Source organism: Molossus molossus, unplaced genomic scaffold (assembly GCF_014108415.1).
Source record: "Molossus molossus isolate mMolMol1 unplaced genomic scaffold, mMolMol1.p scaffold_m16_p_1, whole genome shotgun sequence".
NCBI classification, from domain to species: domain Eukaryota; kingdom Metazoa; phylum Chordata; class Mammalia; order Chiroptera; family Molossidae; genus Molossus; species Molossus molossus.
Window position 1 is genome coordinate 40,144,452 of NW_023425344.1, and position 27,940 is coordinate 40,172,391.

General features: G+C 38.5%; 1 protein-coding gene across 2 annotated transcripts in view; it reads left to right on the forward strand.

The window, feature by feature from the left end:
- Nucleotides 1-169: 169 nt before the first annotated feature.
- POLR2B (RNA polymerase II subunit B) overlaps nucleotides 170-27,940 on the forward strand; it is a 54,957-nt gene continuing 27,186 nt past the window's right edge. The window contains exons 1-13 of one of the 2 annotated variants that reach the window (XM_036261883.1): nucleotides 170-267; nucleotides 5,767-5,839; nucleotides 8,838-8,988; nucleotides 12,566-12,678; nucleotides 12,789-13,008; nucleotides 13,558-13,716; nucleotides 17,322-17,486; nucleotides 20,743-20,939; nucleotides 21,352-21,471; nucleotides 22,262-22,448; nucleotides 25,272-25,415; nucleotides 25,652-25,791; nucleotides 26,347-26,458. In XM_036261883.1, coding sequence (XP_036117776.1) covers nucleotides 249-267; nucleotides 5,767-5,839; nucleotides 8,838-8,988; nucleotides 12,566-12,678; nucleotides 12,789-13,008; nucleotides 13,558-13,716; nucleotides 17,322-17,486; nucleotides 20,743-20,939; nucleotides 21,352-21,471; nucleotides 22,262-22,448; nucleotides 25,272-25,415; nucleotides 25,652-25,791; nucleotides 26,347-26,458 — 1,800 coding nt within the window. In that variant the 5' untranslated portion in view covers nucleotides 170-248. Of the gene's footprint in view, nucleotides 268-2,851; nucleotides 2,965-5,766; nucleotides 5,840-8,837; nucleotides 8,989-12,565; nucleotides 12,679-12,788; nucleotides 13,009-13,557; nucleotides 13,717-17,321; nucleotides 17,487-20,742; nucleotides 20,940-21,351; nucleotides 21,472-22,261; nucleotides 22,449-25,271; nucleotides 25,416-25,651; nucleotides 25,792-26,346; nucleotides 26,459-27,940 lie in introns of those variants that run through there. The other variant, XM_036261892.1, reaches the window with a different exon arrangement.

Below are 27,940 nucleotides of genomic sequence, written 5' to 3' on the forward strand. Positions count from 1 at the left end.
TCAGCCACAGGAGGCGTCTCCCCACAATTTGCGCCGGCTCAGAATCTGCGCCTGCGCGCCTCTAACCATAACCAATCCTAGCCTACCATTTGCGCAGGCTTCTTTGTGGGTGGCCCTTGGTGGGAGACGCAGAGCATTCTGGGAACACCGGAGGCGGAAATCACTTTGTCTCACGCTCCAGGTGCCGGTGGTTGCTGCGTGCCTTTCTCTGATTTCAAGAGTTTGGAATTCAGGATCCATTTGCCACTATGTATGACGCAGACGAGGGTAGGTGATCCCTGAGGACACTTCACGGAGACCCATGAAAGGAGGGAAACGTGGGGAGCTCGGCGAATTGAGGATTTGTGGCCTTCACCCAAGCCGGCCACACAAGTATCCCCCCAGTCGTGTTCCCCACTTACCCCTGACCGGGAACGAAGCCGGGCGTGCAGGACGTGGAGGGTGCGGGGGGTGTTGCGTTAATGTCCCCGGTCAGAGTGACACTTGTTCTCTACACTGCTTGCTCCTTGATGAATCAGACTACCTTCCGTATTGAAATAGCGTTCTGAACCATAAGTCGAATTCCGTTGTTTTAACTTTGTCTGAAGTAAAGGGCTCTTTTTACAATTCCCGTTAAAGCCAGAGTTAGTCGGTTTATTGAATAGCTGAATTTTTGAGCGTCAGCCTGTGCCAAGCATTGTGCTAGGCTCTGGAAATAAACCGGGGACAAAGAACATTGTGTGTGTGTGTGTGTGTGTGTGTGTGTGTGTGTGGGGGGGGGGGTGGTCTAGTTTGGCATTCCATCATGCTGTCATATGTCTAAGTGGTTTTAAAAGATGACCTTTAAGCTTCTTCTTACCACAAAATGACACAGTTAACTGGGCCAATATGTCTGTTTTTCTTTTCTTTTCTAATCACATGATACTAGACATATAATTAGTCATGTCTAGTGTAGTTTCATTGTGTATTTTCAAAGCTCCCTCTTCCATTCTCCACAGCTACTGTTTCAAACTTTATTTTCTTCTGCTTCCCTGCCCCGTGGCCACCTGTCACATTTTTTCTTATTCTCTCAGCTACTTCATGGAGAACATGGAAGCACAGAAGCTTAAACTCTGCTGTTTAAATTTCTCTGCCTCATTTATATCTGAGTCTAGAAATTTATTAGCATCATTACATTCTCCTTTCTTGACTCCTATCTCTATGGAAAATAAATTCAGAAAACTTTTTTTTAGCTTTACTTTTTGATAAAATATATTGTTATATATAGGTAATATATTATTGTGTCTCACAAGCCAGAAAATATAAACGTGTCAGGTCTCTTGTCCACCACCTTCCAGTGGGAACCTTCTCCACAGCAGGAAACCACTATTCCTTGTGGGTTTTTTTATTGATTTTTAGAGAGTCGGAGAGGGAGAGGGAGAGGGACGAAGGGAGGGAGGGAGGGAGAGAGAGACAGAGAGAGAGAGAGAGAGAGAGAGAGAGAGAAAGAAAGAAGAAAGAAAGAAAGAAAGAAAGAAAGAAAGAAAGAAAGATCTATGTGAGATGGGAACATGGATCAGCTGCTTATACACCCCCTACTGGGGATTGAGCCCACAACTGGGGCATGTGCCTTGACCTGGAATTGAACAGGAAATCTTTTGGTGCATGGGACAACACCCAACCAACTGAGCCACACTGGCTAGGGTGATGTTTTTTCTTTTTTTTTACCTACTAGATCAATGGTTTATTATAAAAAGCTGTTCCTCGATTCTTATCACGCCATAGTTTTGTATGCATATTCAAGCAAACAAATGTGATTCTATTTTCCTCCTTTACAGACAGACAACAAGGAACATTTACACTTTGCTGTACTTTTACTTTATGTGTATCTTGATTTTTATATCACTACATAGAGAGCGTTTTTTTTTTTTTTTTTTCTCCACAGCTACCTAATTTGAGTGGATTTACCATAACTTAAGGAGTGTCTTATTGATAGACGCTGGTTCAAACAGTGCTGGAATGAGGAATCTTGTATGTGTCATTTTGTCCAATACAAGTATGTCTGTAGGATAATTTCTAGCTGTAGAATTGTAGGTCAAATGATATACATGTTCAGCATTTTGCTAGATGATGCCAAGTGACCATGGTGATTGCTTTAATTTTTCTTTTCATTAACAATGTATAATAATAGTCTTGTGGAAAAAAGAGTTACAAGTCATCCCTTTTATCAAGTCTGCTTCAGCATTGAGTTTACATTCCCCTTCTGCCTGTGTCCTTTGATAGCTTTGTTAGATATGTCCCCATCAGTTTTCAGATACTCCTTTTCAGCTGGCTTCTATGAAATATGAGATCTCTCTTGTCTGAAATAAATAAGTTGAATTCTTTATTGTTTCATTTTTCTTCCAATATTTCCCTTTTGTCTTTCCATCATAAGTTTCTAAAAAGAATAAGCTGTTCTTGTTTCTAATTTCCTCTCCTTTTGCTTAGTTTACTCTTTTTTTTTTTTGTCCTCCCCCAAGGACATTTTTTGATATTTTGTTCAGATAGAGTGGGAGGGAGAGAGACAGAGAGAGAGAAACATCGACGTGAAAGGGACACATGGAGTGGTTGCTACCTGAACGACCCAACCAGGGCCAGGGACAAACTGCAATCGAGGTATGTGCCCTTAAGTGGGAACCGAACCCGGGTCTCTCTGGACCACAGGCCGACGCTCTAACCACTGAGCCAAATTGGCCTGGGCGCTTAGTTTACTCTCATCTATTCATTAATGAAGACCCTGCCTAGCTCAGCTTTTGGGAAGTCTTCTCTAACCTCAGGTTCTGGTTAGGACTGTCCATATCACTTTGTTCTTATTCCTAATTGATTTCATCTTGTCTATATCTCCTTGGTAGGTGATAATCTGCTTGAGGATGAAGCCATCTTTTATCTTGTTGAAGATGGTATCTCCAATGCCTGGGACATAGTAAACACATTCAATAAATATTTGAAGAATGGATGAATGAATAAGTTAGTAACCTTCGTGTGTTCATTTTCTTTCACATGACTAACAATAGTGTTCTCTAATATTCTACCTTCAGTCTTCCTTCTGTATCTAAATTCTTTCTATTCTACCAACCCCATGTTAATGATTCTCAACTCTTTGTAATTTAGACTTGTTATTAGAGTTCCATGTTTATATATGGTTGCTTAGTATAAGTACTTAAAGGAGTAAATGTTTTGTAAGTATACCTAAAGCTGACCTCATCATTTTCTTTCCTTTTCCCACCTCCTTTTCCTGTGTATCTATGAAATTAACCTCTAATCTGTCATCAAAGCTAGAAATCTCTGAGCCATTTTAGATACCATTTTTCTTATCCTCACCCCCCCCCCGTAGGGATCATTAGAATTTACTAAATAATTTATTTTACACATGTAGCTAAATTTGAATCAAAAGCTCAGAATATAGAAACAAAAATACAGCACACTTAATTCTTTTTTTATTTTATCCTCACCACCCAAGGGCATTTTTCCATTTATCTTTAGACAAATTAGGAGGGAGGGGGAGAGAGAAACATCGATGCGAGAGAGAGACGCATCGACTGGTTGCCTCCCGAGGGATCCAACCAGGGCTGGGGATGAACCGTAACCCAGGGATGTGCCCTTGGCCGGAACTGAACCTGGGTCTCATTGGTTCGCGGGCTGACACCCTAACTGCTTAGCCAAACTGGTCAGGGCAGCACACTTATTCTTTAATGTAAGAAGATGAGACTAATATTAAAGGATCAGTACACACTGATTTTTCAAGTGCCTTATTCAAATTATTTAAAAATATTTTTTTCTTTACTGATTTTTGTTGTTGTTGTTGTTAGCGAGAGAGAGAGGAAGGGAGAGGGAGAGAGAGAAACACCGAAGAGAGGGTACATCAATTGGCTGCTTCCTGCATGCCCTCCACTGGGGATCAGGCCCACAACCTGGGCATGTGCCCTGACTGAGGATTGAACTGGTGACCTCTTGGTGCGGGGGTCAGCGCTCAACCACTGAGGCACACTGGCCGGCCATTGTTTAAATTATTATTGCTGTATAACTACCCCAAAATTTGGGTGCATAAAAATAATATGTTCATGGATTTAAGTGGTCAGAAATTTGGATAGAGCATAGTAGGAATGACTTGTCTGCTCTGTAACAGTAGTTCACCTGGTAAGACTCAAAGGCTGGGTGTTGACAGCTGGGGACTGGATGATTTGGAGTGTTGGCTCACATGTCTGGCACCTAGCTTAGAAGGACTCAAGGACTAGGATTGCTGACTGGGGCATCTGTAAGTAGCCTCTCCTATGATTTGGGCTTCCTCACAGTATACAAATTTAGACTACTAGAACTTCTTAATGGCAGTTAAGGGTTCCAGAAGCAAGTGTTTCAACAAACAAGGTGGAACAACATTGGCTTTTCTGACCTAGCTTGTAAAGTCATGTAACCTTGCTTTAGCTGCATTGTCTTAGTTTGGGAGAGTAAAAAACCTGACCAGATTCAAAGACAGGAAACCTAGACCCCTATATATATATATATTTTTTATCCTCACCCGAGGACATTTTTCCATTTTTTGTTCAGGTAGAGTGGGAGGGAGAGAGAGGAACAGAGAGAGAGAGAGAAACATCGATGTGAAAAGAACACATCGAGTGGCTGCCACCCACACAACCGACCAGGGCCGGGGACAAACTGCAACCGAGGTACGCGCCCCTAGCGGGAACCGAACCCGGGTCTTTCAGGACCGCAGGCCGACGCTCTAACCACTGAGCCAAACCGGCCAGGGCGACCCCTATATTTTGATAGTAGAAATGTCAAGGTCACATTGTATAAAAACTTGTGAAGTGGAAGATATAATTTACTGTTATACTTGTACATTTATGAAATGTTGCGTAATGGATTACCCCACCTTAAGGTATTGCCCAGCTATTGGAACCCTTTTCTGTCTTTACACTCTTACCTTCATCTCTGACTCCAGTCTCTGAGGAGCTTAATGATCAGACGACCATGATCTTGCTCCTAGTTACCTTAAGAGTAAGCTATTAATGAGAATTACATGGACTTTCTGGAGAAGATGGAAAACTTACAGATTCACATACTTATGCTAAACCTTTGTTTTTTAAATTTTTTAAATTGCTTTTAGAGAGAGAGGAAGGGAGAGGGAGAGAGAGATTAGAAACATCTATGAAAGAGAACATCCATTGGCCGCCTCCTATATGTTCCCCACTGGGGATTTGGCCCTCAACCTGGGCATTTGCCCTGGCCAGGAATTGAACTGGTGACCTCTTGGTGCATGGGTCTATTATGCTGTACCTCTGTAATAAGGCCTCTGTGTGTGTGTGTGTTTTTTTTTTAATTTTTTAAATTGATTTTTTAGAGAGAGAGAGAGAGAGAGAGAGAGAAACATCCATGTGAGAGAGAAACATTGATAGGCTGCCTCCTGCATGCCCCCTATTGGGGATTGATTCCACAACTCCAGCATGTGCCCTGACCGGAAATCGAACTGGGACCTCTCAGTCCATGGGAGAACACTCAATTCACCAAGCCACACTGGTTGAGCAATAAGGCCTCTTTGTATATTGGGAGATGACCTATGTGATGTAGGTCTATGTATACATAGATGTATATTTGTGTGTGTTATTTCATTACCATTTAATTAATTGACTGAAATTTTAGAAAAGTAAGGTAAAAGGATTGCCTTTTATTTAGCAGAGTGTAAATATGTTTCTGCTACTTCATATCTTTGGCGCAAGATGTTAATTAGTAGCATTTTATTCCAAACGAGTACAATATTTATCTTTCTTGCAGATATGCAATATGATGAGGATGATGATGAAATCACTCCAGATTTGTGGCAAGAAGCATGCTGGATTGTAATCAGGTAAGTTTTTAGACTAAACTGAATAAGCTTTAAAATGCAGTATAACCTATAAAGGGATTTCCTGCTTATTCTGTTCTTGAAAATTAGATGTTCTGTATGAATGTGCTACATGAGAGCCAGTTTCCTATTTTATTTATTTATATATATTTAACTTTAAGTATTTCAGACTTACAGAAAGGTTGTACAATGAATTCATGTGTATACTTCACCTAAATATTAGTTAACCTTATATTTTCTTTGTCTTTTTTTCTTTTCTTCATATTTTTTTTCTGGAACATTTTTGAGAGTAAGTTGCAGACATAAGAACATCCTTTTACATAACTTAAGTCATTGAAGTCAGGAAATTAATATTAATATAATAATCTTATTTAATATATAGACCTTACCCAAATTTTGCCAGCTGTTGCACTGTTCATAGCAAAATAACTTTTTTCTGATTTTGGATTTAAACTAGGATTACATACTGTATTTGGTTTTCATGATTTATTCTTTTATCTCCTATAATCTAGAATAGTTCCTAAGTCTTCCTCTTTTTTTTCTCTTTTTGACCTTGAATTTTTAAAAAATTCTCACCTGAGGATATTTTTCCATTGATTTTCAGATAGAATGGGAGGGCGGGAGAGAGGGAAGGAGTTGGGGAGGGGGAGGAGGGGTTGGAGGAGAGAGAGACACATCCATGTGAGAGACATACATTGATTGGTTGCCTCCTGCACAAACCTGACCAGGGCCTGGGATTGAACCGACACTGAGGTGCGTGCCCTTGACTGGAATTGAACCCGAGACCCTTTGGTCCTCTGGCTGAATCTCTAACTACTCAGCAAAACTGGCCAGGGCTTGACCTTGACATTTTTGAAGAATACAGGGATGGGGACCCCTCACTCCTCAGGGAGAACCTTCACAGCCTAGGTACCCTCCCGATTTTTATCTGCCACATGTGGGTGTGGGGCCAGCACGGCTGCCCCTCCGCCCCTCCTACCAGTCTCTATGTGGCTTTTTCTTTAATTTTGTAGTCGTAGGACTTCCATCCAGCTTGATTTCAGGCACTTTTGAATGATGATTGTTCTGTAGATTAGTTGTAATTTTGATGTGGTTGTGGGAGGATGCGATACCGCATTTACCTACGCTGCCATCTTGACCGGAAGTCCACCTAAAATTGAAATTCTTTTCTTTTTTAAATTTTAATTAATTAATTAATTAATTTTTGTTACAGCTGTTTCTCCTTTCCCCCCCACTGATCGTCCCCCCCCCCCCCGTCCCCAGCTTTGTTTTCCATGTCCATTGTTCATGTGTACATGCATATAAGTTCTGTGGTTTATCTCTCTCCCCCACCCCCTCTTCTGGGGATTGTCAGTCTGTACCCCACTTCCACATCTCTGGGACTACCCCATTCCTCAGACTGTTATGTTCATTATATTCCACAAATAAGTGAGATCATATGACACTTGTCTTTCTCTGTTTTGCTTAGGATAAAACTTTCCAGGTTCCTCCATGTCATCTCAAAGGATAAGAGATCTTTCTTACAGCTACATAGTACTCCATTGTGTATATGTACCACAGCTTTTTTATGCATTTGTCTACTGATGGACATTTGGGCTGTTTCCAGATCTTAACTATTGTAAATAGTGCTGCTACGAACATGGGGGTACATATGTTCTTTCTGATTGGTGTTTCAGGCTTCTTAGGGTATATTCCTAGAAGTGGTATCACTGGGTCAAATGGCAGTTCAATTTTTAACTTTTTGAGGTAACAACATATTGTTTTCCATAGTGGCTGCACCAGTCTGCATTCCCACCAGCAGTGTACTAGAATCCGTACTACCCAAAGTAATCTATAGATTCAGTGCAATCCCCATCAAAATACCAACAACATACTTCACAGAACTAGAACAAATACTTCAAAAGTTCATATGGAACCAAAAAAGACCTCTAATAGCCACAACAATCTTGGAAAAGAAGAACAAAGTTGGAGGGATCACATTATCAGAATTCAGGTTATACTACAAAGCCACTGTAATCAGAACAGCCTGGTACTGGCACAAGAACAGGCATATAGACCAATGGAACAGAAGAGAGAACCCAGAAATGGATCCAAGACAATATGCTCAATTAATATTTGACAAAGGTGGCAAGAGCATACAGTGGAGTAAAAACAGCCTCTTTAATAAATGATGTTGGAAAAATTGGACAGCTACATGCAAAAAAATGAAACTAGACCATCATCTTACACCATACACAAGAATAAACTCAAAATGGATAAAAGACTTAAATGTGACTCATGAATCCATAAAAATCCTGGAAGAAAATGTAGGCAACAAAATTTCAGACATACGCAGCAGAATTGTCACTGATACATCACCTAAGGCAACAGAAAGGAGAAAATGAACACATGGGACTACACCAAACTCAAAAGCTTCTGCACAGCAAAAGATACAATCATCAAAATGGAAAGGCAATCCACTGTATGGGAGAGCATAATTGCCAATGATATATCAGATAAGGGTTTAATTTCCAATATATATAGAGTGCTCATACAACTCAACAAAAGGAAAATAAAATTGAAATTCTTAATACATCCATATTTTAGTCATTGATATTGTCTTCCCTCTTGTTCAAATTAGAGTTCTTATTTTTATCTCTGACTGCATTATTTTAGTTTTCTCTCCTGACATTTCTTTTTCAAAAAATATTTCCAAGAGGTTGGATGAAATTTATCTATAAAGGACATTTGTAAATAAGTGCTTCCTTATAATTCTTATGTTGTGCTTTAATTATTTTACCCATAAGTATAAGTCTCATTTCCACAAACTTGACAGGTTCTGCAAAGAAAGTTTTCAGTCTCACCCCTTTTTTGGATAGCTTATAGTATCTTGTGTAGTGATGGGCATATAGTGGTTGGTATTTAATGAGTGTTTATCGAATTTAATTATAATGAAAATGGGGAAATATACTAGAAAATATCACTGAGTTGTAACTAATTATGAACTCAAATATTTTCCCAGTTCCTACTTTGATGAGAAAGGCTTGGTCAGACAACAGCTGGATTCTTTTGATGAGTTTATTCAGATGTCTGTTCAAAGAATTGTGGAAGATACTCCACCTATAGACCTACAAGCTGAAGCTCAGCATGCTAGTGGAGAAGTTGAAGAACCGGTAAGATGGTTATTATAATAAATAACAGAAGTAAAAGAAAAGTATTGATTTGAAAATTCTGTTCTCTCATCTATTTTAAAGGTTAAAAAAATTCAGTTGGTATTGTTAGCAGAGTACTTCAGCGTCTTCGGTCTGCTACTGATTTATTCTTACAAATGGAGGGATGCATTTTTGCAAGTACAGTTGACCTTTGAACAACATGGATTTGAACTACTTGGGTCCACATATACGTAGATGTTTTTATCTTGTATACAGATGATGTAAACTTACTGATAAATATAGTACAGTACTATAAATGTATTTTTCTTATTTTCTTAATAACATTTTCTTTTCTCTAGCTTACTTTGTTGTAAAAATATTGTATATAATACATTTAACATGCCAAACATATTAAATGGACTGCTTATGTTATCAGTAAGGCTTCCCATTAATAGTAGGCTATTAGTAGTTAAGTTTTTGGGGAGTCAAAAAGTATACCCAGATTTTTGACTGCATGGGGAGGGGAGAAGTTGTTCAAGGGTCAACTATAATCCAAAACCCTAATCTTTTATTCAGAGAGTTGGTATTTGATAGTTGGGAAGAGGGGACTCAGAAATAAGATGAAGCAAGCCAGAAATAGTCATATTCCTTCAGAAAAACCCACTTTTTTTGGTTACAGTTATAAGGAATCATAAAAGAAAAAAAAATATTTAAAGGACTTTTTTCTTTTGATTTTTGTTGCTTGATAATACATTATTATAGCAGTATGAGAAAAAATAAAGGAAAATCGCCCAAATACATCACCTATTTTAATTTTTCTAAGTTCTTTATAATCTTTGTTGACACCTGCACATTTTTAGCATTTTTAAAATCATAGCAAGGGTATACTTTTTAATCTGGTTTTACATGAATGATTGTAAAGATTTATGTAGTCTAAAATAATGACTAGTTTTTCAGTCTTAGCGAGGTAGCGTTATAGGCCTTGATCGACGGGGAAACAGAAACCAAGTGAGACAGGGAGCGCCTCAGGGAGTTAGACAGAGGGAGAGGTTATTTCTAGCCAGGCCTTTTTTTCTGTAGGTAGCTCCTAGGGGCTGATCTATTATTCTAGTTGGAGATGCTGCACAGGCTTGCTGGCTGGTTTGGCTCAGCAGTTAGAGCATCGGCCCGCGGACCAGAGAGGCTGGGTTCGGTTCCCTCTAAGGGTATGTGCCTCAGTTGCAGTTTGTCCTCGGCCCCAGTTGGGGTTGTGTGAGTGGCAACCAAGTTGATGTGTCTCTCTCACATTGATGTTTCTCTCTCTCTCTCTTCCTCCCACTCTCCCTCCCGCTCTATCTGAAGATAAATGCAAAATTGTCCTCTCCAGTGAGGATAAAAAAAAATATATACACACATGCACACATATATACACATATACACATATACATATACATATATATATATATATATATACACACACACATACACACACACACACACACACACATATATATAAAATAAGTGGCTTTTCTGGCACTGTACCGGAAAAATAGGCATAAAATACTTTTTTTATACTTATGGCATTTTTTTTTTCATTGTCTTTGCAAAATAAGAGAGAGAACAATGTGACATAGCATATTCAAAGTGCTGGTACTGTTAAGTATTAGAGGAAGAGATCTCTGAGACTGGGGTATCAGAGCTTAGTGGAAAAGATGGGTGGGACTTAAGCTGATCATGAAGGGTAGGGTAGAACTTGTCTTTTTTAATCCTCACCCAAGGACATTTTTCCATTTTTTGTTCAGCTAGAGTGGGAGGGAGAGAGACAGAGAGAGAGAAACATCGACGTGAAAGGGACACATCGAGTGGCTGCCACCCACAGAACCCAGCCAGGGCTGGGGGCAAACTGCAACCGAGGTACGTGCCCTTAGCAGGAACCGAACCCGGGTCTCTCTGGACCGCATGCTGATGCTCTAACCGCTGAACCAAACCAGCCAGGGCTAGAACTTATCTTAGTAGAGAAAAGATAGTTAAGCATTTCAACAAGAAAATGCTTGATGTATTTGGCTTGAGTATGGAATGGGGACCACAACAGCCAGTATACGATTTTTGCTTTGATCTGTTTTTAATAGGTGTTAGTGGAAAATAAGATGGCACCAGATGGTCCCAGGCCTTGATGTCTTTGGATGCCATGGGGAATTGTTCAAAGATTGTCAAAGAATGTATATGTAGCATTATTTTAGAGAGGTTACTTTGGAAATGGTGTTTATTGGAGTGGGAAGAGGTTGGAAGCAGATAAAATTCTTGGAATAGCCTAGATTTGAAATAATAATGTCCTATATTAGAGTGATGGTGGAAATAAGGAATAGATGGATGGCTTCCCTTTGGTTCATTATTACCGATTTTTTTGTCCTTTACTTCATTTTGGGAAACTTAAGTGTCAATAATTTACCTTCAGTGTTCTGATTAGTCTCATCTCCTTTTCTGAGATTCAATTTAGGGAGAAATTCACTATCCGTTTATCTCTGGAAGGTTCTCTTAGATATTTAATTGAAAACCTTTTTAATGTTTTTTTAAAATTTTTTATTATTGATCTTTTAGAGAGAGAGAAAGGGAGAGAGAGAGAGAGAAACATCGATGTGAGAGAGATACACTGATCGGCCGCCTCCTGCACACCCCTACTGGGGATCAAGCCTGAAACCCGGGCATGTGCCCTGACTGGGAATCGAACCAGGACCTTTCAGTCCATGGGAAGACGCTCAATCCACTGAGATGCACCAGCTGGGCTAATTAAACCCTTCCTCCCTTTTTTTTTTCCTGCTGTAGGATGACCTATAGTCAACTAGGATTGGTAGTTCTGGTCTTTTAGAATAGAATAGAATAATAGAATAATAAGAATTTTTTTGTATGTTTTATTTAAGCATTAGGTGCATTTTCTGGTGTTCTATTGGTTAGAGTACAGCTCTTAATTGTGTGAATTTACCTTTTCTTAATCTTTTTTTTTAATCCTCCCCCGAGGACATTTTTCGATATTTTGTTCAGATAGAGTGGGAGGGAGAGAGAGAGAGAGAAACATCGTCGTGAAAGGGAAACATTGAGCGGTTGCCACCTGCACGACCCAACCAGGGCCAGGGACAAACTGCAACTGAGGTATGCACCCTTATCAGGAACTGAACCCGGATCTCTCCAGACCACAGGTCAACGCTCTCACCGCTGAGCCAAACTGGCCAGGGCTGAATTTACCTTTTCTTTTTTTTCTGGTAACTTTGTACTTCTGACTCCCAACTAAGGAGAGGGTACATGAAACTATATAGATTTTAATACAAATACATTTTAGTTGTTTGATATAAATGTAGAGCACATGATAAGTGCATAGTCTTTATTTACTTGTGATAAGTCTCTTTTGGTTTTTTGCCTTAATAAAGTGATTAAGTATAAAACATGACATCTATGGAATATGGATGTTGACTTTGCAGAGTTTCTGTATTAGCGAAGTAGATTAATTTTGCCTGTTTCTAGAGCTTTTTCTACTCAAAATGTTAATGTCGATTGAAATGGAATAATTAAAACTTTTATGAAAAAATTATTTACCCTCTATGTATTTTTTTTTGTTTTATTTCAGCCAAGATATTTGCTAAAGTTTGAACAAATTTATCTCTCCAAGCCTACCCACTGGGAAAGAGATGGTGCTCCTTCTCCGATGATGCCAAATGTAGCCAGATTACGAAATCTCACGTAAGAAAGATTTTTTCCAGCAGCTGATAGTGAAATATAATTTTAACTAGTTGAGAGTTTTAGCAAATACTTTACTATTACTTGACTATGTTCTACTTTTATTTTCAAAGATATTCTGCTCCACTTTATGTTGATATAACAAAAACGGTCATTAAAGAAGGTGAAGAACAACTTCAGACTCAGCATCAGAAAACTTTTATAGGAAAAATTCCAATTATGTTGCGTTCAACTTACTGCCTGTTGAATGGCTTAACCGATCGTGATCTTTGTGAGTTAAATGAATGCCCCTTGGATCCTGGTGGCTATTTCATTATTAATGGATCAGAAAAGGTATTACTTTTTAAAAATTGATCTGAGAGAGGGAGGGAGGGAAGAAGAGAGAAAAACACCAATTTGTTGTTCCACTTATTTATGCATTCATTGGTTGATTCTTGTGCATGCCCTGACTGGATTGAACCCTGAACCTTGGCATATTGAGACGCTCTAACCAACTGAGCTACCCAGTCAGGGCTAGTAGTAGTATCTTTAAAAAACTCACAAAATAGTGATTAAGATTTAAATTATGAAAGTTGAAATTAAAACGTAAACTCTTATATGGAATATTCCAAAAGTCGCATTTGAAGTATTTTTGGGGGTGACAGTTAAACGTCTATAAACCAAAATTTTATTTAGCTGTATTATATAATATGCACTAGAAATATAGTCTGAGCTTACATGTTTCTATGAAGTATTTATGCAAAATGGAATTTATGAAGTCCAAGAATTAATGTTTCAGTGAGCCTATATGATTAGATTAAATTATGATACAGATTTCACTTTTCTTTCTATTTCAAGGACCTTGTGGGTTTTATGGCTATTACTTTTGTATTGTCCATATAGGTTCTGATTGCTCAAGAGAAAATGGCAACAAACACAGTGTATGTGTTTGCCAAAAAGGATTCTAAATATGCCTACACGGGAGAGTGTAGATCATGTCTGGAGAATTCTTCCCGACCCACCAGTACTATTTGGGTTAGCATGCTGGCAAGAGGAGGACAGGTATGGACTTGGATATGATATTATTTGGGTTTATTCCTTTTTGTCATTTACCAGACTGCATTCTTAGAATGCTTTTCTTGAACATATTATCAATGTTATATGATAGGCATTTTGTTATTATTGCTATGTAACAAATTACTCCAATAGCAACATAGATATATATTTTTTTACCACTCGAGGACATGTTTTTCTTTTTTTTTTGTTCAGATAGAGTGGGAGGGAGAGAGAGAGAGAGAAACACCGATGTGAAAGGGACACATCCAGTGGTTGCCCCCCGCATGACCCCAACCAGGGCTGCAGCCAAGGTATGTGCCCTTAGCGGGAACCGAACTAGGTCTCTCTGGACCACAGGCCGACACTCTAACTGCTGAGCCAAACCAGCCAGGGCGCAACATATATTATTTTACAGTTTCCATAAGTCCAGATTCTGGGTGTGGCTTAGCTGGGTCCTTAGTTGAACTTCTCTCACAAGGCTGCAGTCGGTGTGTTTGCCTGGACTGTGGTCATCTTAAGGCTCATTCATGTGGTTGTCGGCAGGATTCAGTTCACCATGGCTCCTGAACCGAGAGTCTTAGTTCCTTGCTGGCCTTTGGTTGGAAGCCTTTCTTAGTTCCTTGCCATGTGGGTTTCCTCTATACAGCAGCTGACAACATGGCAGCTTGCTTCATCAGAAGAATAACTGAGAAGAGCCAGAGTGTATAAGCAAGGTGGAAATAATGATCTTTTTTTTTTTTTTTTTTTTTTTTTTTTAAATATGTTTTTTTGAGAGAGAGAGAAAGAAACATTGAGAGAGAAACACTGGCTGCCTCCAGCATGCTCCCTACTGGGGATTGAGCCTGAATCCCTGGCATGTACGCTGACTGGGAATTGAACTGGGACGTCTCAGTCCTTGGGGCAACGCTCAATCCACTGAGCCACACCGGCTGTGTGGAAATCACAGTCTTTAATGGAAACACCATCCTGTCATTTTTGCCATACTCTTTTTGTTATATGCAACTCAGTACCCCAACTCAGTGGGTGGGAATTACACAGGTGATGATAGTAGGCAGGGATCAACAGGCACCATCTTAGAAGCTGCCTACCATAGGCATGTTACTTAAAATAATGTCATCTAGCCCTGGCCAGTTTGGCTCAGCAGTTGGAGTGTTGGCCCACGGACCAGTGAGTTGCAGGTTCGATTCCAGTCAAGGGCATGTACGTCAGTTGCGGTTCGTCCCCGGCTCTGGCCAGGTCATGCAAGAGGCAGCCAGTTGATGTGGCTCTATCACATTGATGTTTCTGTGTCTCTCTCTGTCTCTCCCTTCCTCCCACTCTATCTAATGATAAATGGAAAAATATCTTCTGGTGAGGAATAAAAAAAGTAGTGTCATCTAATAATAGCTATCATTTCTTGAATGTTTGCTGTATGCCAATAATGTTATTCAGGTTGCTTGATCTAATCTTTACAACTATTTTAGAAAGTAGTTGTAATTACCTCTATTTAATTTCATGTACATTAAAACAAATTTTTTTTTGCTTTATTGATTTTAGAGAGAGAAGGAGAGGGTGAGAGAAACAGAAACATTGATTGGCCACCTCTTCCATGCCCCCCACTGGGGATTGGGGCCACAACCTGGGCATGTGACCCAAGCAGGAATCGAAGTGGTGACCACTTGGTGATTGGGTCCACGCTCAATCACTGAGCCACACTGGCCAGGCCATGTACAATTTTTATTAAAGTTTTTTTGAATAAGTCATACATGCATGTTAAAATAGGTCAAGAAGTACAAGAAAGGATATACTATAAAAGTAGTCTTTTTGCCTTGGGTGGTTTGGCTCAGCGGTTGGAGCGTCTGCCCGCAGACCAGAGAGACCCGGGTTCACTAAAAAATAAAAAAAAGTAATAAAGAAAAAGGAAAGTTGTCTTTGACTCCCAGATCTCTTCCCTAGAGGCAGCTGTGTTTGATAATTTCTTAGGAATAAGTGCAGAAATAGTCTTAATGCAAAAAATACAAGTGGGAGCATACCATATACACTTTGCTGGTATCCTTTCAAAACATCTTTAGATCAGTACTTGGTCATTCTTTTTGAGCTGTGATATTTCATATACAGATGTAGCATAATTTATTTCTCTCATGGGGGTCATTTAGGATTCCAGTCCTGTGCTCTTACAAATAGTTCTGCTGAGTCAAATTCCACTTTTTATAAGTCTTGCAAAGATTTAAAAAACTTGAAGGTTAGAGTTGTAACTGCCTGAAGTTAAATAGACTAGGTGTTAATTAAAAGGTTTTTACTTGTAAATGGGGTGGAATGGGACCCAAGTACAGTGTTTGGAAAGATCCCCAGGTGGTTGTGATGTACATTTATTTCATTTTATTTACTTTTTATTTTCTAAATCCTCACCTGAGTATATTTTTCCATTTATCTTTTGACAGAGTGGGAGGGGGGGAGAGAGAGCGACTCAAGAGAGAAACATCAATGAGAGAGACACATTGGCCAGTTACCTCCCACATGACCCTGACCAGGGCCAGGGACTGAATCACAACCAATTTATGTGCCCATGGTCGGAATCAAACCCGCGACTCTTTGAGCCGAAGCGGCCAGGACATGACATACATTTATTTTTGATAAGCGTTGGCCTGGGTTATGGAGGGCAAAGATAAACACAACATATTAGAGTATCATGTCAGCTGTGGGTAGAATGTGTTAATTAGAGGCAGAGAAAGGAAAATCATCAGGATTTAATGATAGGTTTGATAAATGAAGATGGATTATTTAAGATTCTATGGTTTCTATACTGAGTTTTTTGAAAAAATAACTTTCAAGAATTGATGTAAATGGAATAATGGATAGACACAACCAAATGGTAGTTGGAGATAGGAGAGTTGAGGGTACAGGAAAAAGATCAAGATGAGGGTTTAGATATCATTTATGAAAATTTGTTACTGAATACGTATGAGATGGGATAGGGTTTCTAAGGATGGAGGCCCGAAGTAGGAGGGGGAAGACAACAGAAATTTATTAGAGGGATCATGATAATGTAGGGTTTTGAGACAAGAGTGTTTGTATGCCAGTGTAGGCTAGTAACTTTTACTTAGTTACAGAATGTGTGTACAATTAAGGTGAGAGAAATAGGGAAAAAATGAAGCTTGTGAAAGAGGCTGTTTACTCAAATAAGGAGATACCACACAGACCAGCTCTGAGCTACTTATTTTTCATTCTGTGTTTAGCATTTTTAAACATTTTTCCATATTCTCTTTTTGACTCCTTGTCTGTTTCTTTATTCTAGAGGTTTTTGTTTTTTGATGTATGGAGAGGGTAAGGGGTCAGTGTTCATATACTTTTGCAGCCAAAAGTCATTTCCAAATACAGTATTGGGTAATTCTGAGAGAATCTTGGCAGGCACATAGTAGAGAATAAAAGTTTTCTCACGTCTAAATGACCAGCCTGCCCATAAAGTTAGTGTGTCTGTTCTAGCGACTTTGAAAACCAGCCATTCCTTAGAATAGGAGAATTCTTTTGAAATACATACAGTGATGAACATGTATATAAAATGGTTCTCATGATGTTTTCCTTTGGCTGTGATCTCTGTGTACTCATATTCTAATGATACTTTATTTTTCTAGGGTGCAAAAAAGAGTGCTATTGGTCAGCGTATTGTGGCAACTCTACCGTATATCAAGCAAGAAGTTCCCATCATTATTGTCTTCAGAGCATTAGGTTTTGTGTCTGACAGAGATATTTTAGAGCATATTATTTATGATTTTGAAGATCCAGAGATGATGGAAATGGTAATGTGTAAGCAAAATATATTCATAGTGTTTTACAAGAGATTTAAAGTTACTGACTGTTGCTAATCTTTTTTTTTAAATCCTAACCTGAGGACATGCTTTTATTGGGAGATAGGAAGGGAGAGGGAGAGGGGAAGAAACATTGGTGTGACAGTGACACAGCAATTCGTTGCCTCCTGCAGTTGCCCCGACCACGAATTGAACCCGAGACTGGGACAATGATCCAAGCAGCTGAGCCACATTGGCCAGAGCTTTTGCTAATCTTAAAACAAGTAGAAAGCCACTCTGAAGAGCAATTTACTTGTCTCAAAACTCATGCCATTTACTGTTACATTTCAACTTTTTATTTTGAGGTAATTTCAAACTTACAGAAAGTTGCAAAGAACTCCCGTATACTCTTGACCCAAATGCACCAGTTGTTACCTTTGGCACATTTGCTTTAGCATTCTCTTTATATGCATATTATTTTTTTCTGGAACATTTGAGAGTGTTTCAGAGATCATGTCCCTTTACTGCTAAATAACTTTAGTGTATATTTCCTAAGAACCAGGACATTCACTTACATATCATAATCAAAATCAGGACATTTAACTTAGGTACAATTCTAGTAATCCACAGATCTTATTCAGATTTTTGCCTGTAGTCCTGATGTTCTTAATGGCATTTATTTTTCTGGGTCAGAATCCAGTCCAGAATCATGTATTGCATGTTGTTTTTATGTCTCTTTTCCTCAGTGATTTACACCATTGAAATTTTTGGAGAGGATAGCCATTTATATCTTTTGCGGAATTTCCCTTAATTTTGTTTTTTCTTAGATTTTCTCATGATTCTATTAGATTTTTGCATTTTTTTGGCAGGAAAATACAGAAATAATACTGTGCACATCCCAGGACAGTGCATCAGGGGTCATGTGATGTCATTTTGTCCCATTATTTGTAATGTTATCTCTACAATGAGGTGCCTGTTAGCTTCTGCTATTGTAAAGTTAGATTATTGTGGGAAGGTTCTTTGAGTCTAGATTCTAGATAAATTCATTTCCTTATCAGTAGTCTTTTCCATTAATGATCTTTGTCTCAATAAATAGTAGTCAATAGTCTTAAAGTTGTTTTGAATTGTCCAGGGACTTTAAGACTACAGAAAAATAAGGTAAAATACAGGCTAATTATCGGTCACAAAGTTACAAAGTGGAATAGGAGTACATTTTAGTTAGTAGAGTGTTTTTTTGATATGGGTCTGTGAGAAAAATGTGTTCTGGTTAGATTTCACTTTAAGCTTTCACCAGTAGTGGTATACTTTATTTATTTTTTTATTCTCACCTGAGGACATTTTTGCATTTATCTTCAGATAGAGCTGGAGGAAGAGAGGGGGGAAGAGAGAGAGAGAAACATCCATGTGAAGAGAGACACATCGAGTGGTCGCCACCCACACAACCCCAACTGGGGCCAGGGACAAACTGCACCTGAGGTACGTGCCCTTAGCGGGAACCGAACCCGGGTCTCTCTGGTCCATGGGCCGATGTTCTAACCGCTGAGCCAGACCAGCCAGGGCAGTAGTGGTATGCTTTAAAAAAAAAAAAAAAAAAAAGCTTAATAATAAGTATTCAAGCATTTAAAAGAAACTAAAAACTATATGGTTTGAACTGGATTCAGACAGTATTCAAACTGGACTTTTCTTAGTAAAGTGAAAGACCTGCCCTGGCCGGTTTGGCTCAGCAGTTAAGTGTCGGCCCGTAGACCAGAGAGTCCCGGGTTTGGTTCTCACTAAGGCCACATACCTCGGTTGCAGTTTGTCCCCAGCCCTGGTTGGGGTCGTGTGGGTGGCAGCCACTCGACGTGTCTCTCTCACATTGATGTTTCTGTCTCTCTCTCTTTCTCTCTTCCTCCTGCTCTCTCTCCTGCTCTATCTGAAGATGAATGCGAAAATGTCCTCGGGTGAGGATAAAAAAAAAAACTTGATTTGCTTTGTGTATCTTGTCTTTCTGAAAATTATTGTTCCTAAAGCTGTTACTAGGCTTAAGTAAAATTTTACGAGTCTATGAGTCAAGTATTCACTTTGCAAAAGTGCTTTAATTTTTTCCTCTGAAAATAGATTATTGTTAATCCTTTTTCCAAATCCATATTAACCTTAATAAAACAGTTTAATAACAATGACAATTTCCTTTAAAAAGGTCACTTTTGTTTACCATACTGTAGCTCTTTGACTCGTTTACCTGACCTTTTCCTGATCTTTGGTCCTATGGTTGGAATTTGGATGTTTAAATTTGTGAGTCAGTGATAATTAGACATAGGAAGTCAAAGGCAGAAATCGCTGTCAGTATATGTGATAGGATTTAAAGTGTATTTACAGGGGCCATAGTTACTAAATGTTGCCCCTTTTTTCTCATGCTCATTGTGTAAAACTGGAACTTTTGAATGTTAGAACTGGAGTAGAATTTAGAGATTATTTGATCTAGACCCTTTGTAGATGAGGAAACTGATTACACGGTTGCTCAGACACCATAGGTAGGTAGTGGCAGTTATGGAATGTAGGTCTCCATAACAATCTGCCTTTAATATATTCTCTTTTACAAAAAAAACTTGAGCGGTTTTATTTATAGGATAAAAAACCTATTAAACCTAGGTTTAAAACAATGTAGCACACTTATTAATTTGTAGGTTAGTAAATTTTGATTTGATTATTAAACTTCTCTAAATTGATTTTAGATATTTGGAAGAAACTTTATTTTGCCATTATTTATTAAAATGTAAAAAAACAAAAAGAAACACTATTCTTTTTATAATGGAATTATTTGTATTTTTCTTAAAAGTGCTGATCAGTGGATTTTGTTAGAGACCTCTAGATCTCTAAAGTGTCTTCAAGGTCTAAGATTTTTGGATTCCTTGATTTTTCTCAAAACATTTGCATAGTATGCCTGGCTGCTGTGGCTCAGAGGATTAAGCGTCGTCCCATGGACTGAGAGGTCCTGGTTTGATTCCTTGTCAGGGCACATGCCTGGGTTGGGGGCTTGATGCCCACTAGAGGAGCCTCCAGGAGGCAGGCGATCCATGTTTCTTTCTCACATTGATGTTTCTCTCTCTCTCTCCCTCTCTCTCTCACTAAAAAAAAAAAAAAAAAATCAATAAAAACATTTAAAAAACACAAAAGACATTTGCATAATTGATTAGGTTCATAGGGATAGATAACATGTTATAAATGGACTTATTTTTAAGATGAGAATATGAATTTTAAAATAACTTTTATTTAAATTATCTGATAGGTTAAACCTTCTCTTGATGAAGCTTTTGTCATCCAAGAACAGAATGTTGCACTAAATTTCATTGGCTCAAGAGGGGCAAAGCCTGGTGTCACTAAAGAGAAAAGAATTAAATATGCAAAAGAAGTCTTACAGAAAGAAATGCTCCCTCATGTTGGTGTCAGTGATTTTTGTGAGACCAAAAAGGCTTATTTCTTGGGGTATGTTAAATTTCATTGTTTTAAATTCTTTGCAAAATATATAATTGCGATAAAGTTTTCCTTAAAGTTCAAAATGTCGCCCTGACTGATTTGGCTCAGCAGTTAGAGCGTCAGCCTGTGGTCCAGAGAGACCCGGGTTTGGTTCCCGCTAAGGGCACGTACCTTGGTTGCAGTTTGTCCCCGGCCCTGGTTGGGTCATATGGGTGGCGACCACTCGATGTGTCCCTTTTATGTCGATGTTTCTCTCTCTTTCTCTCCCTCCCACTCTATCTGAACAATAAATGGAAAAATGTCTTCGGGTGAGGATAAAAAAAAAAAATTAAAAAAAAAGGTCAAACATGATGTTTTTAATATATAAATTTTTTAAAAAGCTAAAGCCATGTGTTTTCTTTCTCCAATCTGTTTTTTTAAGGTACATGGTTCATAGGTTACTTCTAGCAGCTTTGGGTAGAAGAGAATTAGATGACAGAGATCACTATGGAAACAAAAGATTGGATCTTGCTGGACCACTGCTTGCATTCTTATTTAGAGGGTAAGGAATTATAAAATGACATTAGTAAAAGTAGAGAGATTTCACTTTGGATTGGTCATTGTATGTGGAGATGCTAAACTATCTTGGCATCCATGTTGGGTGCATATGAAGTTAACTACATTCTCTTTGCCACTTGCCTACACTTAGTTCTGCTTCATGTTTAAAAATTTAAAGTTTGTGAAGACAATTTATTATAGTGCTTGCTTCCATTTTCTTTATTCCTCTGGTAGTTTTGCAAGGCTTTTGAAAAAGCTGAATTACTGCCTTGATTTTCTAAGAGCTGATATTGGAGCTTACATTACTCTTGCTTTTACATTTTATAAAAACAAAATGTAGGGAGCTCTGTCAAAATGCTAGCAATGATTGTCTCACATTATTGGGGTTGTATGTGGTTTTGATTTTATTTTAAATATGTTTTTACATTTTTCATTCTCTAATGAACATATATTTTTATAATTAGGAGAGTTATTTTTAAAAATAACATGTAGACAATTTAACAAAAATAAGATATCATCAATGTTTTGTACATGTTCTGTTATTTAGTGTGTAGTAGTGTTTTTCAGTATTTTTTTTGTTATCACTTTACTAAAGAGCCTCTTGACATTTTTTTCTCCTAATTGCTCTCCGTATATGTTTATGTACTGTATGTACACCTGTGCTTTATACATAAAAAGAGTAAGAACACCTCTCTCTACTCCAACCACTTTTTGTCCCCTATGGGCAGTATTATCCTTGTGAGAATGAATATTGTAGACCTTTACATGTTTAAAACTACCATTTTATTTGGCAGCATGTTTAAGAATTTGCTTAAAGAAGTGCGGATCTATGCACAGAAGTTTATTGACCGAGGAAAGGACTTTAACTTGGAGTTGGCAATTAAAACGAGGATTATATCTGATGGCCTAAAATACTCTTTAGCCACTGGAAACTGGGGTGACCAAAAGAAAGCTCATCAAGCCAGAGCAGGAGTATCTCAGGTAGGGATATTGACTGTGACTGCAGGCTTGATTAGAAAATGTTATGTGACTAATAGGTTCTTCCATTCTTTGAATGTAAATTATTTTTCTTTTTTTCCTCCTTAGTCAGATGTAAGAGCACTGGAGGCTTTTGAATTATGAAAATGAAAGTTTTCTTCAGTTAGCTACTACTATTACTAAGAGAGACTTAAGGTTTTGGCATGCATCAAGATAGCTAATAAATTAGAGTAGCTGCCTGGGAGGTGAGATAGTCCATGTTAGTGAAATTTTTGTCTTAAAAGCTTCATGTTAGAAGTTGACTAAGAAAATATGGTAGTTCTAGAACTGATTTCTTTGTTGGCTGGTTGTATGTACAGTGACTGCAATAGTGAGTCAGATGGAATAATGGGGGAATGTCTCACGAGGTGTTTTTAAAAATATTTTTCTATATATATTTTATAGAAGATTGAAATCTCTAATGTACATGTTTAACTTTATAGAATTTTTTTTTTTTTTTTTTGGATCTTGGCCTCTTTGCCCTTTTTTTTTTTTTTTTTTTTTAACTAGCTTGTACCAGCATCACCTGGTTAATTTGGCATTCAGACACCAACTTCCAAGTGCTTGATTCCTAGAAATCCAGAGGCTCTGAGGAATTCTGGGAAGCTTTCAGATAGCAAAGTTAAATTTCTAGTTCCTTTTAATTTAGTAAGGATTTATTGAGTATACTCAGTATTTGTAATGCTGGATTCATAAACACGAATGAGATACTATTCCATCTATCAGAGAAACAGTTTCGCAATATACAGCTCACTAGTCTGTGAGATGCATTATAATAAATGCCACGTTGCTAGTTCAGTTCAGTGAATGGTTATTGGGACTTTTAATGAGCCAGGCACTCTGCCACACACTGGAGTTGCAAAGATGAATAAAACATGATCCCTGATCTGCAGTAATTTACCATCTGTACTCATAAATAGATGTAAACAGATAGTTACAACACGGTACAGTAAGTATTATAATGAGAGATGTGCACAACCACTCTGTGGGAAGGCTGGAGAAAAGCATTAACACAGCCTGAGAGAGTGAAAAGTCTTTCTTCAGCAGGTAACACCTGAGCTGAATCTTGAAGGGTAATTGGGAAGTAGTCCAAACCTGGGAGGGGTGGAGAACCAGTGGCTCACGGGAAAATTGGAGAAAATTTCTTGATATCCTGAACAAATGGAGGGAGAGAGGAAAGAGTGTGAATAGGAGGAGCTAGGATTTTCAAATCAAAGTGGGAGAGTTAGGAAGATGGGGTTGGAAAAGAGAACTGGGAACAGCTCATTGAGGGGAGTGACGTGTTTATATTTGTTTTTTAGATAGATTCACAGTAATTGACAGTGTAGAGAAAAGATTTGAGAAGGGTAAAGCTGTTGGAGGAAGATTGTTGCAACAGGTTGAGTGAGAAATAACTAGGGCCTGGCCTAGGGCAGTCTTGTAGAGATGGAGAATGGAGTCAAATTTGAGAAATATTTAGGAAGTACATTTTGTAAGACTTTGTGATTGATTAGTTAAGTGATGGAAAACTCCATAGAGTCGAGAAAGGAGAATAGTTCTTTCTGGAGTTGGGTCAGATGGCTTTTATAGTACTGTAGTGGTAACATTTCAGCAGACAAAGCAGAATGGGAAAGTGCATTACATTCTGTGGCAATGCGTGCTCAAAGGTGTGGAGGTAAGAGGGTGTTGGGTAATGTTGATGGGAGTCCAGGAGTTTGGGACACTGGTAGGGGAAGGTCGCTTGGAACTTCATTGAGAAGAACTTGAATAGCATGCTCTTCTGTAGTTGATGGGGAGCTGTTTTAAAATTTTTTAAATTCGTGAGAGATGTGAACATATCTGTGTTTTAATCTGGTAATTGAGGAGGGTAGATTGGAGGGGACATTGCAGGGACTTATGAGATGTTGGCAGTAGTATAGGAAAGAGATAGGGGATGGTGTATTGCTGTGACATTGGGAATGGAGGGGTTGGGTTTTTGAAAAAATTTGAAAATAGAATCACCAGGATGTTTATTGATGTGTGATAAGAGGAGGCAAAACAATTTTGAGATTTCTGGATTGGAAGATTAGGGGGAAGGGTCATGCCATTAACCATGAGGGAAGACTTAGGAAGAGGTAGGAGGTTTGGGTTATTGTAGGGCTGGGGAAGATGGCGATTTGTTATTAGGTATATTGAGCTTGTATTGCTTGCTCTTTTTGCCTCTAAATGTTAGCTGACTTGTATTACCTTGCTTAATATCCTGTAAGCATTGAATTGCCTTGTTGGATTCCGAGGCCTCAGCCTGGAAAAAGTACTGAGATAGATTAGTGATGTCTGTTACGGTCAACAGAATGTGAATTGGTAGCATGTAACACTTACTGAGTGCCTGATGTATGCCAAGTACTATTCTAGGTACTGGGATGCAACAGAGAACAAAACAAATAAAAAGCCCCACCCTTGTGGAACTAATGACATAGTGGTTGGAAACAGACCATAAAGAAAACATTATGTGGTATGGTGGTATGTTAGAACTATACATTACATATTTACCATTCCTATTTAAAGGAGCAGTTAAGGGGGGAGGGGAGGAGGGACATTTGTAACACTTTCAAGAATAAAGATAAAAAATAAAATTAAGGGGCAGTTAAGTTATGGAAGTTATAGGGGTAAACAAGATTATTCAGGGAAAGATTGAGAAAGGAAGGATGGGATCAGTTTGATGCTCAGTGGGTTCTATGTAAAAACATGACTGTATCATTCTAGTATTTGCCAAAAATGTGATAGTTTTACAGAAATGCCCAAACTTAAAGATTTGCCATTGTGTTGTAGGTATTAAACCGCCTGACTTTTGCTTCTACTCTTTCTCACCTGCGTCGTTTAAATTCGCCTATTGGTAGAGATGGCAAGTTGGCAAAACCAAGACAGTTGCATAATACATTGTGGGGAATGGTGTGTCCTGCTGAGACCCCAGAGGTAATGCATTAAAATTTATTTTCAGAACAAAATGTCTGCCAGTAATTATGTAGGATATAATTACTTTCAGAGTGAGTTTTTATTTAATCATGTAGTGTGGTTTAGAACTAAGATAGTTCTGATCTTAGAAAGTAAGAATAAATCCTGAAATCAATTTGAAAGAAAAGTGTTTACGGAAAAGAATTCTGATGGGTATGTTAAATCAGTGTGACTAATACTTTGTTTATCATTCCAAGGGCCATGCTGTAGGACTTGTGAAGAATTTAGCACTGATGGCTTATATTTCAGTTGGATCTCAACCTTCTCCAATTCTGGAATTTTTAGAAGAATGGAGTATGGAAAATTTAGAAGAAATTTCTCCTGCGGCTATTGCTGAGTATGTATAGATGCAATATGTATGTATATTTTTAATCCTCACCCTAGGATATTTTTCCATTTATCTTCAGATAGAGTTGGTGGGGGGAGAGAGAAACATCGATTGGTTGCCTCCCACACGACCATCACCATGACCAGGACCTGAACCAAACCACAACCAAGGCACGTGTCTTTTGACGGAATCGATCCCAAAAGTCTTTGGTCCGAGGGCCGATGCAACCGCTGAGCCAAGCCAACCAAGGCAGATGCGGTTTTTTGAAAAGCTATTGTTGCCTGGCTGGTGTGGCTCAGTGGTTGAGCATCAATTGACCTGTGCACCAAGAGGTTGCCAGTTCAGTTCCCATCAGGGCACATGCCCAGGTTGTGGGTCTGATTCCCAGTAGGGGGCATGCAGGATGGCCAGTCGATGTTCTTTCTCATCAATGTCTCTTATCTTTCTCCTTTTCCCTTCCTCTTTCAATAAAGAAAAATAAAAAATAAAAAACTATTGTTAATCTTTGGTTATAGATTGGTATAGAGTTACTAAGTGCAGTGTGCTTTTGGTTTTGTATTTTAGTGCAACCAAAATTTTTGTTAATGGCTGCTGGGTTGGAATACATAAAGATCCTGAACAACTTATGAATACTCTAAGGAAATTACGGCGTCAGATGGACATCATTGTGTCTGAAGTAAGAGTCTTTAATTAATTAAGAGGGCACGATCTGTGGGATTTCTTCTTTTCTTTGGTTAATCCTCACCTGAGGATGTTTTTTCATTGATTTTTAGAGATAATGGAAGGAAGGGAGGGGGAAGGGGAGAGAGTGAGAGAGAGAGAGAAAAACATCAATGTGAGAGAGACATGAATTAGTTGCCTCTCTCATGCCTTGACTGGGCTGGGGATTAAACCTGCAACCCAAGGAGGTGCCCTTGACTGGGAATTGAATTCATGGCCTTTCAGTGTGCTAGCCGATGCTCTAACCACTGTCCAGCAATGGCCAAGGCTGATCTGTGGGATTTCTAAAGGAGGCAGGTGAGGGCAAATTTGGCCTGTAGGCTGTTTACTGACTCCCCTATTTGGATGTCTGACTCACTCACTACACGATTAACTCCTCAGAGACAGGGAACATGTCTTACTGTGACTTTGTATTTTCCGCTCTGAGCATGGTGCCTGACACATAGTAGACGTTGAATATTGACCAAAGACTTGTGTCTTTGGACTAGACACTTTAATCTCCTATTGGAGAGTGATGTTGGGAGCCTTTAAGTGGGAGAATTGTGTATAATTCAGAAATAGTCTAGTACTTTTTTTTTTTACTTCATATTTTCTGATAACCAGAAGTTCTCATTTTACTCATTTCTAATTTGAGTCATCTGTTGGGCTTGTTTAGCTTACCTGTTAATAGTTCTCTGTAAATGTACTAAAGAACACCTGTTTCCCTTGGAATGTAAGATACTGTTTGGCCTTTGAGAGGACACAGCTTAGTTTATGTCCTTCTGTTAATAGAGCTATAGTCTATTAGGAATTCTCTAAGGACTCAAGGCAACGCACTTGAAAGCAGTGTCTTTTCTGGGACTTGAGAATACCACTCAGGATGTTTTTGCTCACAGACAGTGTTTCTCCTCAGATTGTTTTCTAAGGACAGGAAGTGGGCTAAGAACTTGGAACATTTTCTTTTTATAGGTTTTGATTCTTTGGTTTTGGGGAACTTGATGTTTTTGATAAAGCTTTTATAACATACTATTGTTTTTAAACTGAGTAATCCAGATCTTTTCCTTTCTTAAATAGACCCAGTCTTTTCTTTAATAAAAGTTTCCAGATATCATTTCACTTTTTAAAAGTACTTTTGTAGAGAAATAGCAGTCTATTTTTTTATTTCCCGACTCATTGACAATTTATTTTGTAGTTGACGTCCAAGATTATATATTATATCTGGACAATTCAGTTGAAATTTTTATTTGTTTCCTTTTTGACTTATTTATTTATTCTTTGGTATGTGCCCCTAGCGGGAACTGAACCTGGGACTCTCTGGTCCACAGGCCAGTGCTCCAATCACTGAGCCAAACCGGCCAGGGCTTGACTTATTTTTTACACACACACACACACACACACACACACACACACACTTCAAATTCTACAGTGCTTTTAATAATTATTATGTTCTTTATTGCAA